The sequence below is a fragment of the Paracoccidioides lutzii genome, assembly GCF_000150705.2.
Source record: "Paracoccidioides lutzii Pb01 unplaced genomic scaffold supercont2.11, whole genome shotgun sequence".
NCBI classification, from domain to species: domain Eukaryota; kingdom Fungi; phylum Ascomycota; class Eurotiomycetes; order Onygenales; family Ajellomycetaceae; genus Paracoccidioides; species Paracoccidioides lutzii.
Genome location: NW_015440957.1, coordinates 602,306 through 616,281, shown reverse-complemented (window position 1 = coordinate 616,281; position 13,976 = coordinate 602,306). Strand labels below are relative to the sequence as shown.

The following is a 13,976-nucleotide window of genomic DNA, read 5'->3' as shown; positions in this document are numbered from 1 at the left end:
TGCGTCTCTCTCCTGATTAAGTTGCATATACAGAAAACATTCGGGGTTATGGAGTTTGGGATCCTGATTCTTTGGTGTAGTTTTATTTTTTATCTCTTAACGGATGGAACGGACCTATGCACTCGCTTGATGCGATTCGAAAGTGCAATGATATCACATATCTAACATATATACTCTCAATTCATTCAGCCACCCCTTCCTTTGGTGCTACTCTATATCAATGTGTACATAGAAACTGCCATGTTTATGCCAATTTGAGAATGAGAAAGTCTAATATCATTATATAATTTTTACCCCCATTTTTCTTTTCTTTTTCTTTTTACTTATTTATTTATTAGCGCGCCCAGGAACAGCAAGCATTGGCCATGAAGAGAGAGGACTTAAGTGAGAACAAGAGAATATATCCTGACACAAATATATAAAATATAATATTGTAGAATCAATCCATTCATTTTACATCATTGACAATTCTGAATTAAAATATCATAAATCTCATCATCAGAAACATGATGCCTGCACATGTGATACTTGAATGAAACCAGGGTCAAACATGAAAGGATAAGACCTGACCCTCTTTCAAATGAACATTGATGCCAATGTAAACATTACTACCAACAATGAAGAATTTGGTAGAAATTGTAAAGGGGAGATTAACAGTTTCCCCAGGAAACTTCAAAATATATATATATATGATATAATAAATACCATTTAGAATAAGACAACAGGTAACAACAGACCCAGTATAGAACTAGGAGAATCGAAAAATGACAGGAGAGGTGGAGTAAGTATGGAACAAACACGACAATAACCATGGGGGGTAATAGAAAAGAATTATGGAAGTTAGTAATGGAAAGTGAATCGGCAGAGATAAAAAGAGAAACTCCCCATATGACACAAACCAGTTTCCCAATTATGAAGAGGGGAAATAAGTTTAAAAATGACAACAAAGAAGAGAGAAGAGGAAGAGAATAGAACGGGATCGCGTCGTCGGTATATCGCGGTATATCGGTTTTGCAGAAGGTCTGTTTTTCCCCAAATCCCCGGGGGCAAGAAGTGAAAAGGATCTTATTAAATAGTTGTGGGAGGTGTCATAGTCGAGGGAAGAGGGTTGGGGAGTTACGTCTGCAGAGACGTCCTTCATGTCTTCGTCTTCTTCGTCGTCTCCTTCATCCTATGCTTCAGTGATCCTTCTTTAAATACCCAATAAGCCCGCCTGCATCGCCAAAGGAAAAAGCAAAATCCAATCCTCCGATTAATAATGTACTTTAAGCCATCATCCACCACGCCCCACCCAAAACGCCCAGCAAGATTATCGATGTCATAAATCCAGCGCCAACCTTGTCACCCATTGTAATCTCTGATAACTTAGGAAGATCATTACGGCCATCACTTAACCCTGCGTTCGGGTCGCCTTTGCTAGTGCCGGTCCGTTCATTCGCAGGCCCAGGAACGCTATCAACCAAATTAGCCTGTATGACTTCCAGTGCGGACATTTGTTCGCCAACGCCTGTTTCTCCATCAAACTCTGCCTGTTTGGTCCAGCGCAAACCGCACGAGTTGTCTGGTCCGCTACACTGTTTTGCGGCCGCTTCAGCAGAGGCACGAAGTTTTGGCATGATGAGAGGGCGCGAGAATGGGGCGACTTTTACGGTCATAGCCATCCAGCGAGAAAGGTAGGCTTTGAATGAACGCTGGTCAACGTTGCATTTTCCATTGCGTTCGCAAGCAACTTCTGTCATAACGTCGTTCTGGAAGAAAATCTCTATGCCTTTGAGAATTCCTCGAACACGCTCTTCCCACTTTTTGTCACCGTTTGTCTAGTTAAAAACCATGTAATGTTAGTTACTTCGGGAACTCTGTATGGCATAATGGACAGACAGGGGGTATGACAACCTACATATTTGTACATACTGGCTGCTCCAGCCAAAAAGACGCCGCTGTTATAGGACCACTGAACGTGATTCACACGGGTGCAGTTGGTTGTATCATCTGTGCCGTCGAAGAACTGGTACGTAGGGCTGATGAGACCAACGCCGCTCATCCAATTCCAGGATGCTTCCGCCCAATTTGCGTACGTTGTGTTTCCTGTGTATAACGCTAGTCGAGAGGCGAGATTAAAAAAGCATCCATTCGAAATAGTATTTTTGTAAGTCCAGCCTGAGCCAAACGTGTTGATAGACCATTTCAAACCGCCATTGCATGTGTGGTTAGCCCACCGAGGTGCTTGTGTGTTGAAGACTCCCTGGGCCAGTGCAAGCCACTGGGGTTTGTCCTCCGCAGGGTCCTGAAATTTAGTCTCCGCGGCAGTCATAGCCGCCATGCCCCAAAATGCTTGATCATCGTTCCCGGAAGTCCGGGACTGATTATGAGGCTGATAGTCAAAGTCTGGTCCGGTTTGATGAAGCATGGCCTGCATGACAATTTCGTTGTATTGATCATCTCCTGTGTAATACCAGTAATCGATTAGAGCACCAAACATAGCGCCAGCCTCCCACCAGTAGTATGGGTCTGGCAAATTGCCTGGCACGTCACCGGGTCTCCATCCAGTATAGTAGGAAACCAGCTTCTTGGCAACGATTTTTGCTGCACCTTTGATCGATTCTGTAGGCAAGCATAAAGTCAGAAGTGTTATCCTGTCTGTACTGAAGTAGAAAGAGGCATGTCACGGGACACAGAGAATCGGAGTCATACCTGGATCGTCAACTGTCAGTGGAATGACTGCTTGGGCCACCTGGGCTCCTAGCAATGTAGACAACAAAATGGCTGTGCATGATTGACTCGTCGACCTTGACGATGAGTGCGGGAAGAGTCTCATCGTCTAAGCAACAGAAAAATAGGGGTGGTGGACAGAAGGGAACGAGAGAATGTGTGAGTGAATTCTTAGTGAGTTGGTTAAGCGAGTGTGGTCGTCTGAAGGTGAATTCAGAAGAACATCGGTGATAGGGAGGGGGGTCAGAGATCGATGGAAAGCCTAGCTGACCTTCCCTGAGGATCCGATACTACAGTATGAGAGAAAGAATGGTATAAACGGCAAACCAGCAGTTTCGTACGGGGGGGCCGTAAAAGACGTTGGAAGATGTTGGCGAATGAGCCTGAGAGCCGGAAACAAAAAGCAGGATAGCAAGGGAGTGGGTGGGCTGAAGTGATAGGAGTCAACCCAGTTAATACGGGACGACGAACAATGGATTAAGGAGAGACCACCAGCCACCAGCCAGCACTTTGTTTCTACGGACAACAAGGGAATAGCAGATGAAAGGAGCGAACCGGGACAGACGATGGAGGAGCGCTGGATGATGACGGCAGAAGATTTTGGTTGTAATGGTTTGTAGGAGTATGAGGTAAGGTGGTGGTTGAGATAGGGTGTGTCTGTTGATGCAAGCAGGTTTAAAGATCTTCGGGGTCAAGAGCCCTGTTACGTGAGTTGAGGCGCAGTACGGGGCTATTACGCATCAGGGTTGGTGGAGGAATGCCAGAGTAAGACCACTCAGAGACTTCGCCTCCATGAGTTCGCCACCCCCCGAAGACATTAATCTTTCTCGTCAAATAAAAATATTTCAGCAAAAACCAGCTTCAATTCCCATTCTTATTATGCCTGCTTGTAGACTTGCTTGTAAGGTTGCTGCTACAGCTTTTTCAACCTCGTGTTCAGATTGCCTTTGTAATCTAATTTTTAAATTCTCTGCTCTTTTAAAAGCTTTCTTCATCTTCTCAATATCAGCAAACTTGATATTTGAAATCAATTGAACTTACTTCATCATTTTAGAGTCGTGAAAGAATTTCAATTAAAGAGAGCCCATTGTAAATTATAGTTAGCGTGCTTTATAGTTTATTAAGCATTTAGAGTTTTAATCAACCTACTAATCATGAACACAAAATTTTAATAATTTCAACTAAGAATTTTCATCTTATTTAGATATTAATTTGTATTATATATATATTGAAAGTTTTATAAATTGTTAAATTAAGTAAATAACTTAACATTATATCAAATAGAGAATCAATTTAAAAAGATTTTTAAATATTATATTATAATCTATAAAATTTAATTCTTTGGATAAAGTTTATAAAATTAATTTAATAACTTTTATTTATTTCTAATTTTTTGATAATTTAAAACTATTATATATACTTTTAAATAAGTTTAAATATTTTTTTCTTAACTAAGATTTTCTTAATTGAAAGCTGAACTTATAATAATTAAGTATTAATAAATTCTAATAAATAAAAATATAAAATATAAAAATAATAATTAAATATTGTATTAAAAAACTCAATAATTATATAATTATTATAATTATATATGATTAGTATTTTATATCTTTCATATTTAAAAACTGTTTCTGATCAAGTGATATTTTTAAGATTAATTAAGTTTTAAGCTTATTTAATATTTTCTTATTTCAAGATATGATATAAACTTAATCTAATATTTCTTTAACTTTAAATTTTAAGATTAATAAAGATTTATCTTGAAAAATTACTAGATGTTAAATATCTTTTATAATTAATAAATATTTATTATTTTCTGAAAACTTAATGTAGATTTTATTTTATTTAATTTTAATAAATACATAATCATTTTATATTTATTTATATTTTATATATTTTTAATAGAAGTATTGAATTTTATATAAATTTTTTTCAATATGTTGTAAAATTACTAAATTACTTAAACTGAATTTTTTTAATTTTTTAACACTAATACTTTTCTATAATAGAAAGATATTTTTTAAAAAATTTAATTATTTATGTTACAGCGCAGCTGCTTATAATATGAATTAAGATTGATCTGCTCTGCTCTGAAAGATTAATCTTCTCTGATCTCCAATCATTTATTTATATTCAGTTGCTCATTTATTTCACATTCTAGTCTTCAGTTTAGTATTCTCATCACAGTTATTTAATTAGATGAATTGAAGCTTTTGTCTTGTTATCATCTTGACCCTAGTCTGAGACATGACATAAGCTAACCGGTCTATATTTTGACCAGACCCTTTTTTGACCACTCTATCCAAAGCAACCCCTCTTCTTATTTGGGTAAATAGTTAAATACAAATTCAATCTAATTGCCATTAAAACATGCAGGCTTTCAGACGTGCTGCTAAAGCTGCTGCTGCTGCTTTTTTAGCCTCAATTTCCAGCTTCTGTAGTTGTTTCCTAGCCTCTAGAGCAGCAGCTTCCTCTTGAGCCTTCTTAATCCTTTCTATATTGATAAACCAGGTATTTGAATCAACTTTCACCTTCTTTAGTAACGGCGTAGAACGGGCTCCGTCCAGATTACTCGACAGCGTAAGGCCACTGGGTTGAAAAGGGTAATCACAACTGCCTAGCAACGGCATAACAACCACCCCACAATTACCCCGTAAACAAATACCCTGTAAACACGGGAACCGCCTAGCAACCACGCTAAGGAAAGGGGTATATAAACAGAGCCTCCCTGAACCCGTCTTTTAGGAACTATCTTAGTATTCGTCGAGATAATTTATCTAGTTGGCAATTGAACACCTGTTTACCTGCGCCTTGATTGAAGCCGTGACGTTAATTTTTAATCATTGCACATATTCTATAAGGCTGAGAAGACAAGATTTTTTTTTTTTTTGGAGTTTTCAAAATATATATTTTAACCTAAAAAATTTTTGTCATTCAAAACTTTTTCTAATATATCTGATAAATATGAAAAAGATACTCTCATCTGAATTAAATGAATTTACATTCATTCTCATAATTCTTAGAGCATAATTCATGCAAATTTTATCAAAGTCAATATCTGATGAAAGATTTGAAATTTCTATTTTCATAGCTCTAATAAAAGATGTTTTAGATACATCTAACAATTTTTTTAAAGCTTTGTTTTAAAGTGTTTGACAATAGTTCATATAGTTTTTCTGCTTTTTTTATCAAATCTCAATTGCATAATCAGACACAGAAGTTGTATAATCTATATATAATTGTTCTATAGCTTGAGAAGATAATTCTCTTTTAGTGTTAGAGAGTTGAACTATATTATTTATTATTCTTTTAGTCTGAGCTATTCTTTATTAATCATGAACTTTAAAATTAAGCTTAGATTCTGATCAAACTTCAAATCATTTTATAGAGTTTTTTGATCTTATAACTTTATTTTGAAAAGTAATAGTTTTATTTTTTTTATTTTTTTTTAAAATAAAAGTGAATTAATTTTAACAAGCTCTTATATAAAAATTTAAAGATTATATATATATGTTTGATTCAATTTAATAAAATACAGTCATGAAATATAAAAATTACTGAGAAAAATATTTATAATAGTATTAAATGTATTATAATTATGAATTTAAATAGTAAATAAAGTCTATATAAAAGATATTCAATGAAATAAATTATAGTTAAAGAAAAATTTTATAGAAATATAAAAAATATAAAGAAATTTTATTAATTTATAATTATTCACTGAAGAAAGATATACATATATATATATATTATTTAATAACAATAATAATAATATCATTTTATTTAGATTTTCAATTCAACATTTTAATAAAAATTGTATTTTTGTAAAAAGTGAATTATATTGATTTTACTTTTTTTATTAGTTACTACTTGATAGCTATTTGATAAGTTTTAGATAAGTTGTATATAATTAATGATTTTATAGTTTATTTATCATCTATTTGAAAGCTATCTTGACTGCTTAACATCAACTAATATGTTCTTTTATAAAATAGAGAACATAATGTAATTATACTTTACATCTAAAGAGTTATTTATTTAAAAGAATATTATTCTTCTTACAAATTGAATAATAATTAAATACAGAAATTCTGCATTTAGTAAGATCAAAATAAATATTTAAGTTCAAAAAACTCTGCTATGAATCTTCAATTATTTTCTCAAATTATTTATAAAATTTGAAACTTCATGAGATGAAGTGCTTGGTTGTTCCGGGGGACTTCATATTGACGTTGTGTTGGGCCATTGAAGCTATTCACCCTGAATCCCAGAAAGTTTCTTCACAGTGGATGGATATCATGGGGATAGTGCCAGAGTTCAGACAGGGGGAAACCTCTTCACTTCAATGGTTATTGTCAGTGGAAGTAAGGAGAATAGGAGTTGCTCAACGCGTGTCATGGCTGCTGGGCCACTGACCACTTACTATCCTTCCTTTTCTTGATCCAGTGGTGACCAGACAGCAATCAAGAGGACGGGAGGGAGGAGAGGCCGTACGTAACATTGCGGAATGGGAAGGCTGGCATGTTTCCTCCTTTCGTATTAGCCATTGAGAGTGCGAGGGGTTCGATCCATCGCGACATCATGTTCCTGATCTTTTTTCATCTTTCGCAAAGTTTCATCCTTACCCGATGTCTCCATACCAGAGAAGTCCAGGAATTCAATAGCAAAAGTTTGTACTTGATTGCTGGGTTGCTGCTGCGGGAACTACCGTTGCTTCTCTCTATCTGTTTTTTTGGGGGGAATATACTGTCACACCTGATTTGGTTCTTACATTCGGAAGACAATCCTGCTTCAGTTTCGATGTTGGGTTAAATACGGAAATGCACAGGCATCTCTCTGACGGTCCCGACACGATGGGCAAAAGAGTCATGGTAAGATATATGTATGCCTGGAGGTTGCCACGTTGAGGTTTCATTAATGCTGATATGTGTGACATATCTGTGATGTTCATATCATGCCTGAAACAATGAAATCTGCGACAACAAATCTTCCCATTCACGTTCCATCAATGACAAGTTGGCAGAAACCAACATGCCTTACGTACTCCGTACAACGATGCAGTGTCAAAAATACAAGGAAGCAATAGGAGTCGAGTAAATTACCACTCCAAAAGGAAAAATAAAAATCCGAATGCTCTCAGAAATAACCAACATCATCCGCAGCAGCAAGACGAACCAGCTACTTCAACAGTCAACACGCAATGGCTGCTATTCACGCCGCCAAAACAGACATCTGCCTTCCCCACATATAGCATGGTAGCAATGACAACGCCAATAACACATGATGCTTAAAAGAAACAAGAAAACCCTGAATTCTCTCAGAATGTATGTGCATGGATGTTTTGAGCTGTAATAACATACTTGCCAAGCGCAAGGTATGTTTCAAGTTAACCCCCTCATCATTTGATCTATTTCTACATATCCAGGTAGGTATCTACTTCGTCTGCAGTACTCCGTACATCGATTCCTAAAAAAAGCCCACTTTAACAATGTGAGATTCTCAGTCGACGAGCCCGCACAACTTCGAGTGGATTTGCCAATAATCTATAAAATAATAAATAACTAGCAGAAACAGCCGGTCAAGCCGCCCCCTCGCATTTTTTGTGCTCACGACTCGCCAGCGGGTCGTCAGTTCTGCATCGTGTGGGGCGAGTTCCTGAGCAGTAAGCGGTAAAAATCATGGGCTGCAAATATGGATAATGTGGTTGAATACTTCGAGTTGGTTGATTGTTCGTTATCATTATTAACTCGCGGTCCCCATATTTACTACATTGGTCTCTGGCCAGAACGGATGCGCTACGGTGAACGGAAAAGTAAAAATGACATCCGATGCCCTCGACTAACCCTCTTTCAGAGGCACTAATATCCCAAAATTAGAGGTGCCTATCAACCGCATCGTTGCAGCCTTGCTCTTGCAGGACATCAGTGGCTGCAACCGTCATCGAGACATACAGGAGCAAAAGCAAAGAGAAGGTTAAAGGAAATAAATGGAATGTCGATCTTGCACGCCTTGAGCTAAATCTTTGGTTGCCTTCTATGTAACTGAAGCGCTATGGATCCGAACATTCCTCCCTTGTGAGTCGGCAGGTGTGGGGTTTACATTTGGATGCCGATTGATCCTATGCGTCGGAACCCTTTTTAAATACCCCTCCCTGCAAGCCCCGCCAACACTATAAATTGTTGGTTGAGGTGTTGGTTCTTTGTTTCCGGTTTTATACCCCATGGAAATGCACTTTTTCTCGAGCTCGATCCATTAGCTCTCGCAATATCGACCTTATCCCATAGAACGGTTCTACGATTTGTCTTCCTTGTAAGTTTTGCTCTTGGTGAAAGCGTCGGTGTATAAGACACGATGGCCACCAACCTTGATCAAGGGGAAGCGCTGGACATTGACCAGGAAGATATCGATTCTACCTTTGGAGACGATGTGTGAGATATCCATTTTCCTTCACTCCAAGTCCGTTCTATATCATGCGTACGAGCCTGATATGCTATTCGGACTGGCTTTGATCTCTATGATCTCTGTGGATATGCGCTGTTCCTGCCATATCTCCCAAACGAGCATGTAGCTACTGGGGATACCTATGCTGACCAACATCCGCGGAAGACAACCCAAATAGCGAGAGCGACACCAAATCCCTTACATCGAGCATTCAAAGATACCGAATTGAGAACGGGAGAAGATACCAGAGTTACCGAGAAGGAGCATACTATGCCCCGAATGACGAGAAGGCGAATGAAACGCTTGATATTGCACACCATTCATATCTCCTCTTGCTGGACCAGAAGTTATACTTGGCGCCCCTTGAAAAACCTCAGGTATATACATAACTTCTATCTATTTCTAATCTTTACCAATATCGTCAAGCCTGATGTCCAATCGGGGTGGACGGTCGTCCAGCTAGGGCATATGCTGATCATGTCCTGTTTCGAATAGAAAGTCCTTGATATCGGCACTGGAACGGGTACGCCCAGTCAATTCTTTTCAATTTTCCATCTTATATGACCATGTAAACCTACTGAAAACCAGATCTAACTGTCGACCTACCCTTTGGAACATAACTGATGCCTAGCTGATTAGGTATTTGGGCCATTGATTTCGGCGAAGAGCAACCGCAAGCCAGCGTTATCGGCACCGATCTATCCCCCATCCAACCCACCTGGGTTCCCCCCAACGTCTGCTTCTTAATAGATGACTGCACCGAATATCCCTGGGCCTACGCGGACAACTCGATGGATTTCATCCACATCCGCGATCTCTTCGGCTGCATCCCCGACTGGTCTGAATTCCTCGACCAGTGCTACAAAACCACAAAGCCAGGCGGATACGTAGAGATCCTCAACCGGGCCGTGTGGCTGGAAGACGACGACGGTTCCATTCCCAAGGACGAAAACCATGTGTTGAATATCTGGAAGCGGGAGTTCCGCGAGGTGGGCGACCGGATGGGGAAAACGACAACAATCATTGAGAGGCAGAGGGAGGAGATGGAGAAGGCGGGGTTTTTGGATGTGACGGAGAGGATATTCAAGATGCCCCTGGGTTCATGGCCGAAGGACAAGGGTCTCAAGGAAGTGGGGCGGTTTTATTTTTTGGAGTGTACACAGGGATTGGAAGGATGGTCGTTGGCCCTATTGACGAGGGTGATGGGCTGGGGCCTGGCGGAGGTACACGTGCTTTTGGCTCAGTTCCGGCAAGCAATGAATGATCGGTCAATTCATAGTTATGTTCCCATTTCGGTGGTGTATGGACGCAAGCCGCTGTCATGACAGGCTTCGATTGTAATTTTCTTTTTGGCTTGTGGGAGCTTCTGTGGAAACATGTTATTGTTGGGGCCTATGCAGCTTGAGCAATGTAGACACGTCTGTCTGGCTGTCCGATTCCCCTTCACGATTTTCGGCCAGGGCATTATTTAACTTTATTTTAAGCAGGTAGTTTCTCGTCATGATTCAAGTATTGGTGATCTTTCTTGCTCCAATCCCGATTTATAAATTTGAGGGACTGAATTTCATTTAATCCGTCAGTCTATTGCAAGGTTGTTGCCATGATCCAATAATACCCATTAACAGCTTCCCAGGTGCTAGTTAGTATTAGTTAGGGATGTCAGGTGACCCCTCTGGAGTGCTCGTCTAACTGTATTTTGGCGTTTCCAACACTCTGATAATAGCTGGAACTCCTTATTCTCAATGTATCATAATCTAGTGGATGCTAACAACAATTTTCTGGAGATCCGGAACATCACAGTGCCAAAAATTGCGAGCCGCTGGCATATTTTCACGGGCCCCGCCTACTTACAGACTGGCTCAGCCGAAGAATTCGGAGGATTTGATCGATGCTTCATCTCAAGAGCGCTAAATACATACGGAAAAACTAGGCAAGGAGACAATGAACGTCTCAATTTGAGTGTCCCCGCCCGACGTTGGAGAAATAAGTCTATTGGATATCTTTGGAGTCAAAGAAACGAAGACGTTTTAGGTTGGTCGAAGGTTAACCGCCCAACGTCTCAAAGTTCCAGAACACTCCGAGCCAACCACGGATGTTTCGACCATATAGTTAGACTCTGGAAGTTTGGTTAGGGAGTGAATTAGGCATCCAGAAAAGGAACAGGGTTCTTGCACTGTCGCTGGACAATTAGCGCAGACTATTCTCTTTGCTTCTCTGTCCCGGGATCGCTGGTCTTTTCTCAGGTCTGTTATGAACACAGCTCTTGGGAGATAAAACCCTGAAGGGGTAACTAACAATAGTTACAGTAGTAGATCGTGGTTTTTCAGAAAGTTGAAGGTAGGTTTTACAACCAACTAAAATAAATAATCGCAGACTGCGGACAAAAGGGTGTACAGTTGAGAATGCTCAACTGATTTTTACATTAGTTTAATCATCCCTCATTTCAAATTGCAAACAAACAAACAAACAAACAAATAAATACATATCATTACCATCCTTTCAGCACCCAGGCAGTCCATAAGATATATTTCCTGCAAACTTATATTGATATTTTTGGAAACATAGTCTTTAATACGGAGTAAATAATAACGTTGTTAGTTAGTTGGTAACTAACACGGGACAACTAGTTAAACTAACTAATTAGTTAGTTAGTTAAATACGGTGCCTTACGTAAGGCGCGATTTCTGGAACGCTCCTTTGCACCTCTCTGGTCTGATCTCTACGGTCGTCAGCATCATTTCTATTTTTCCTCCACCATTGCCAACGCCGGTCAACAGCATCATAGACTCCCTGTGTACCATCCAAGCTATCTCCAGATACTTCAGAGAAGCTATATCGTTTTTACCCCAGTCCAGCCAGGCACAACAGCAGCAGCAGCATAACAAATCGATCTAGTTACTGATCCACCTCCCAGTTGTCCTTTTTATCGCTGCCACCTAACCCTCCACGTCTAACCATCTATCATCTGCCATCTACCATCAGCCATGGCTGACCACGAACAACCATACGATCCATATATTCCGTCTGGATCAAGCCAGCCTGCAACTACCGGAAATGGCAATCAAAGAACAGCAGCGCTCCAAGCGGTAGGCTTCTCCCCCCCTGGGCCTGGTGTGATCAACCTCTTCAGTCTACAATCGCAACGGTGTCTTCGCCTGTATCAAATGTCATCGCGCATTTATACTTTTCTTTCGTATTTGTGAAAAGGCCATGGAATTATTCTGTGTTTACTGACTTGCGAGAGGGAACTTGTTATCCAACCATTTATTGCATGCACATACTGATCTATCTGCCTGAACCCCCCCCCCCCCCCCCCCCCCCCAAAAAAAAAAACCTAAAACTCCATTTGTTAATGAAAGAGCCCACATAACTAACTATTTCCTCTCCCCTTCTAGCAAATCGACGATACCGTCGGTGTAATGCGCGAAAACATCAACAAAGTCTCCCAGCGCGGTGAAAACCTCGATTCGTTGCAAGACAAGACTGATAACCTTGCCGTTTCTGCCCAAGGATTCCGCCGCGGCGCAAACCGGGTGAGAAAGCAAATGTGGTGGAAGGACTTCAAAATGCGCATATGCATAATTGTTGGCATCATTATACTTCTTGTTGTCATTATTGTGCCTTCGGGTAAGTGACATCTTTTCTAGTCGCCGTGGCCACCAGATCATACAGAGTAGAGACTCATCACTGACTACCGCAGTTCTCGCGAATAAGTAATTTGGCGGTCTCCGCCTTGTTGCGTGCATAGATCATAAGTTCTTAAATTCGGTCCATCACAGTATTTCCGCCGATATCAGTTACGAAGTGTTCCTTTGTTTTTCCTTCTGGGGTAGACAGATTATTTCTGATCCTCTGATACTCCTTGCTTTTATAACTTTTATAATTTTCTTGTCACGTTTCCTTCAGGCGCAAGTTTGATTTTGATTTTGCTATCTTTCTTTTTTTCATGTTACTTCCCCACTACTTTTTCACCCCCGTCACATGCATGGGCTTTGGCTGAACGTTGCGACAACCATTCCTGAACGAAAACTTTGGCCAAAGCAGATGAAATGGATTGTATAAGATACTAGCGCTTTTCTCCCCCCTTCTTGCCCTCTCTGCCTCCTGTTTTACTCGTCTTGCTTAGCACTTACAGTAATGAATCGTGTTTCTCTCCCTCAAATTTTTAAGGATGCATACGTGGCTGATCCACTCACCTGTGTAATGTTGGAGAGACAGTCCTTTCCTGAGGGAAGACCTTGTAAGATCACGGGGATAGTCGTGGGAATATACGGAGTATGATAATCCAGAACCTCCCCGCGGGCGTAAAACAATATTAAAACAGCACATAGTTATTTTCATAATCTTATCAATCTCTGCACAGAAGTAGCCCCGAAAATAGAGTTATTCGCTTTGGTGGATGGCATATTCCCAATTTCCAGGGCCTGAAAATCTCACCGGAGTCCCTGGAAGACAAAACCCCCCAAAATATTAGGAGCACGAACTGAACATTTTCTAATTTTTCAGCTGAAGAAATATTGCGCGCGCTTCCTTTTTTTTTTTTATTTTCTTTTTAATTTCTTTTTGCTTTTTCTTCCCGCTCGAGCTGCAGGCTTGCTGTGAAGAGCCGAAGCTCAAGGAGCGGCGCGGCCCACTACGCCCAGCCATATTTCCTCTTCCACAGTTCAAAATTTGCCCTCCACAGTACCCAAACACCAACAACCCCCCCCTTCCCCTCCCCCGCCCCCCAATTAAAGCAAACAGGGTATATATATATACGAGCTATTCCGACAAGCAATAATTGGTAGTGACGTGGCTGGTATCGCCTCATTCCTGAAAGCTGCCGC

At 40.0% G+C, this 13,976-nt stretch overlaps 3 protein-coding genes across 3 annotated transcripts; 2 read left to right on the top strand and 1 right to left on the bottom strand.

The window, feature by feature from the left end:
* Positions 1–1,265: 1,265 nt before the first annotated feature.
* On the bottom strand, positions 1,266–2,815 carry PAAG_04534 (mannan endo-1,6-alpha-mannosidase DCW1; the record flags this gene model as incomplete). Its single annotated transcript, XM_002793578.2, has 3 exons — positions 1,266–1,817; positions 1,898–2,601; positions 2,692–2,815. The coding sequence occupies 3 exons, from the start codon at positions 2,813–2,815 to the stop codon at positions 1,266–1,268; spliced, it is 1,380 nt and encodes a 459-aa protein (XP_002793624.1).
* Positions 2,816–9,060: 6,245 nt separating this feature from the next.
* PAAG_04530 (hypothetical protein) lies at positions 9,061–10,475 on the top strand (the record flags this gene model as incomplete). The annotated part of the gene is made up of 4 exons (XM_002793574.1): positions 9,061–9,137; positions 9,329–9,527; positions 9,646–9,673; positions 9,790–10,475. 4 exons carry the CDS (start codon positions 9,061–9,063, stop codon positions 10,473–10,475), a joined length of 990 nt encoding a protein of 329 aa, XP_002793620.1.
* A 1,659-nt stretch (positions 10,476–12,134) lies between these two features.
* On the top strand, positions 12,135–12,785 carry PAAG_04529 (hypothetical protein; the record flags this gene model as incomplete). The annotated part of the gene is made up of 2 exons (XM_002793573.2): positions 12,135–12,236; positions 12,546–12,785. The coding sequence occupies 2 exons, from the start codon at positions 12,135–12,137 to the stop codon at positions 12,783–12,785; spliced, it is 342 nt and encodes a 113-aa protein (XP_002793619.2).
* Between the last annotated feature and the right edge of the window lie 1,191 nt (positions 12,786–13,976).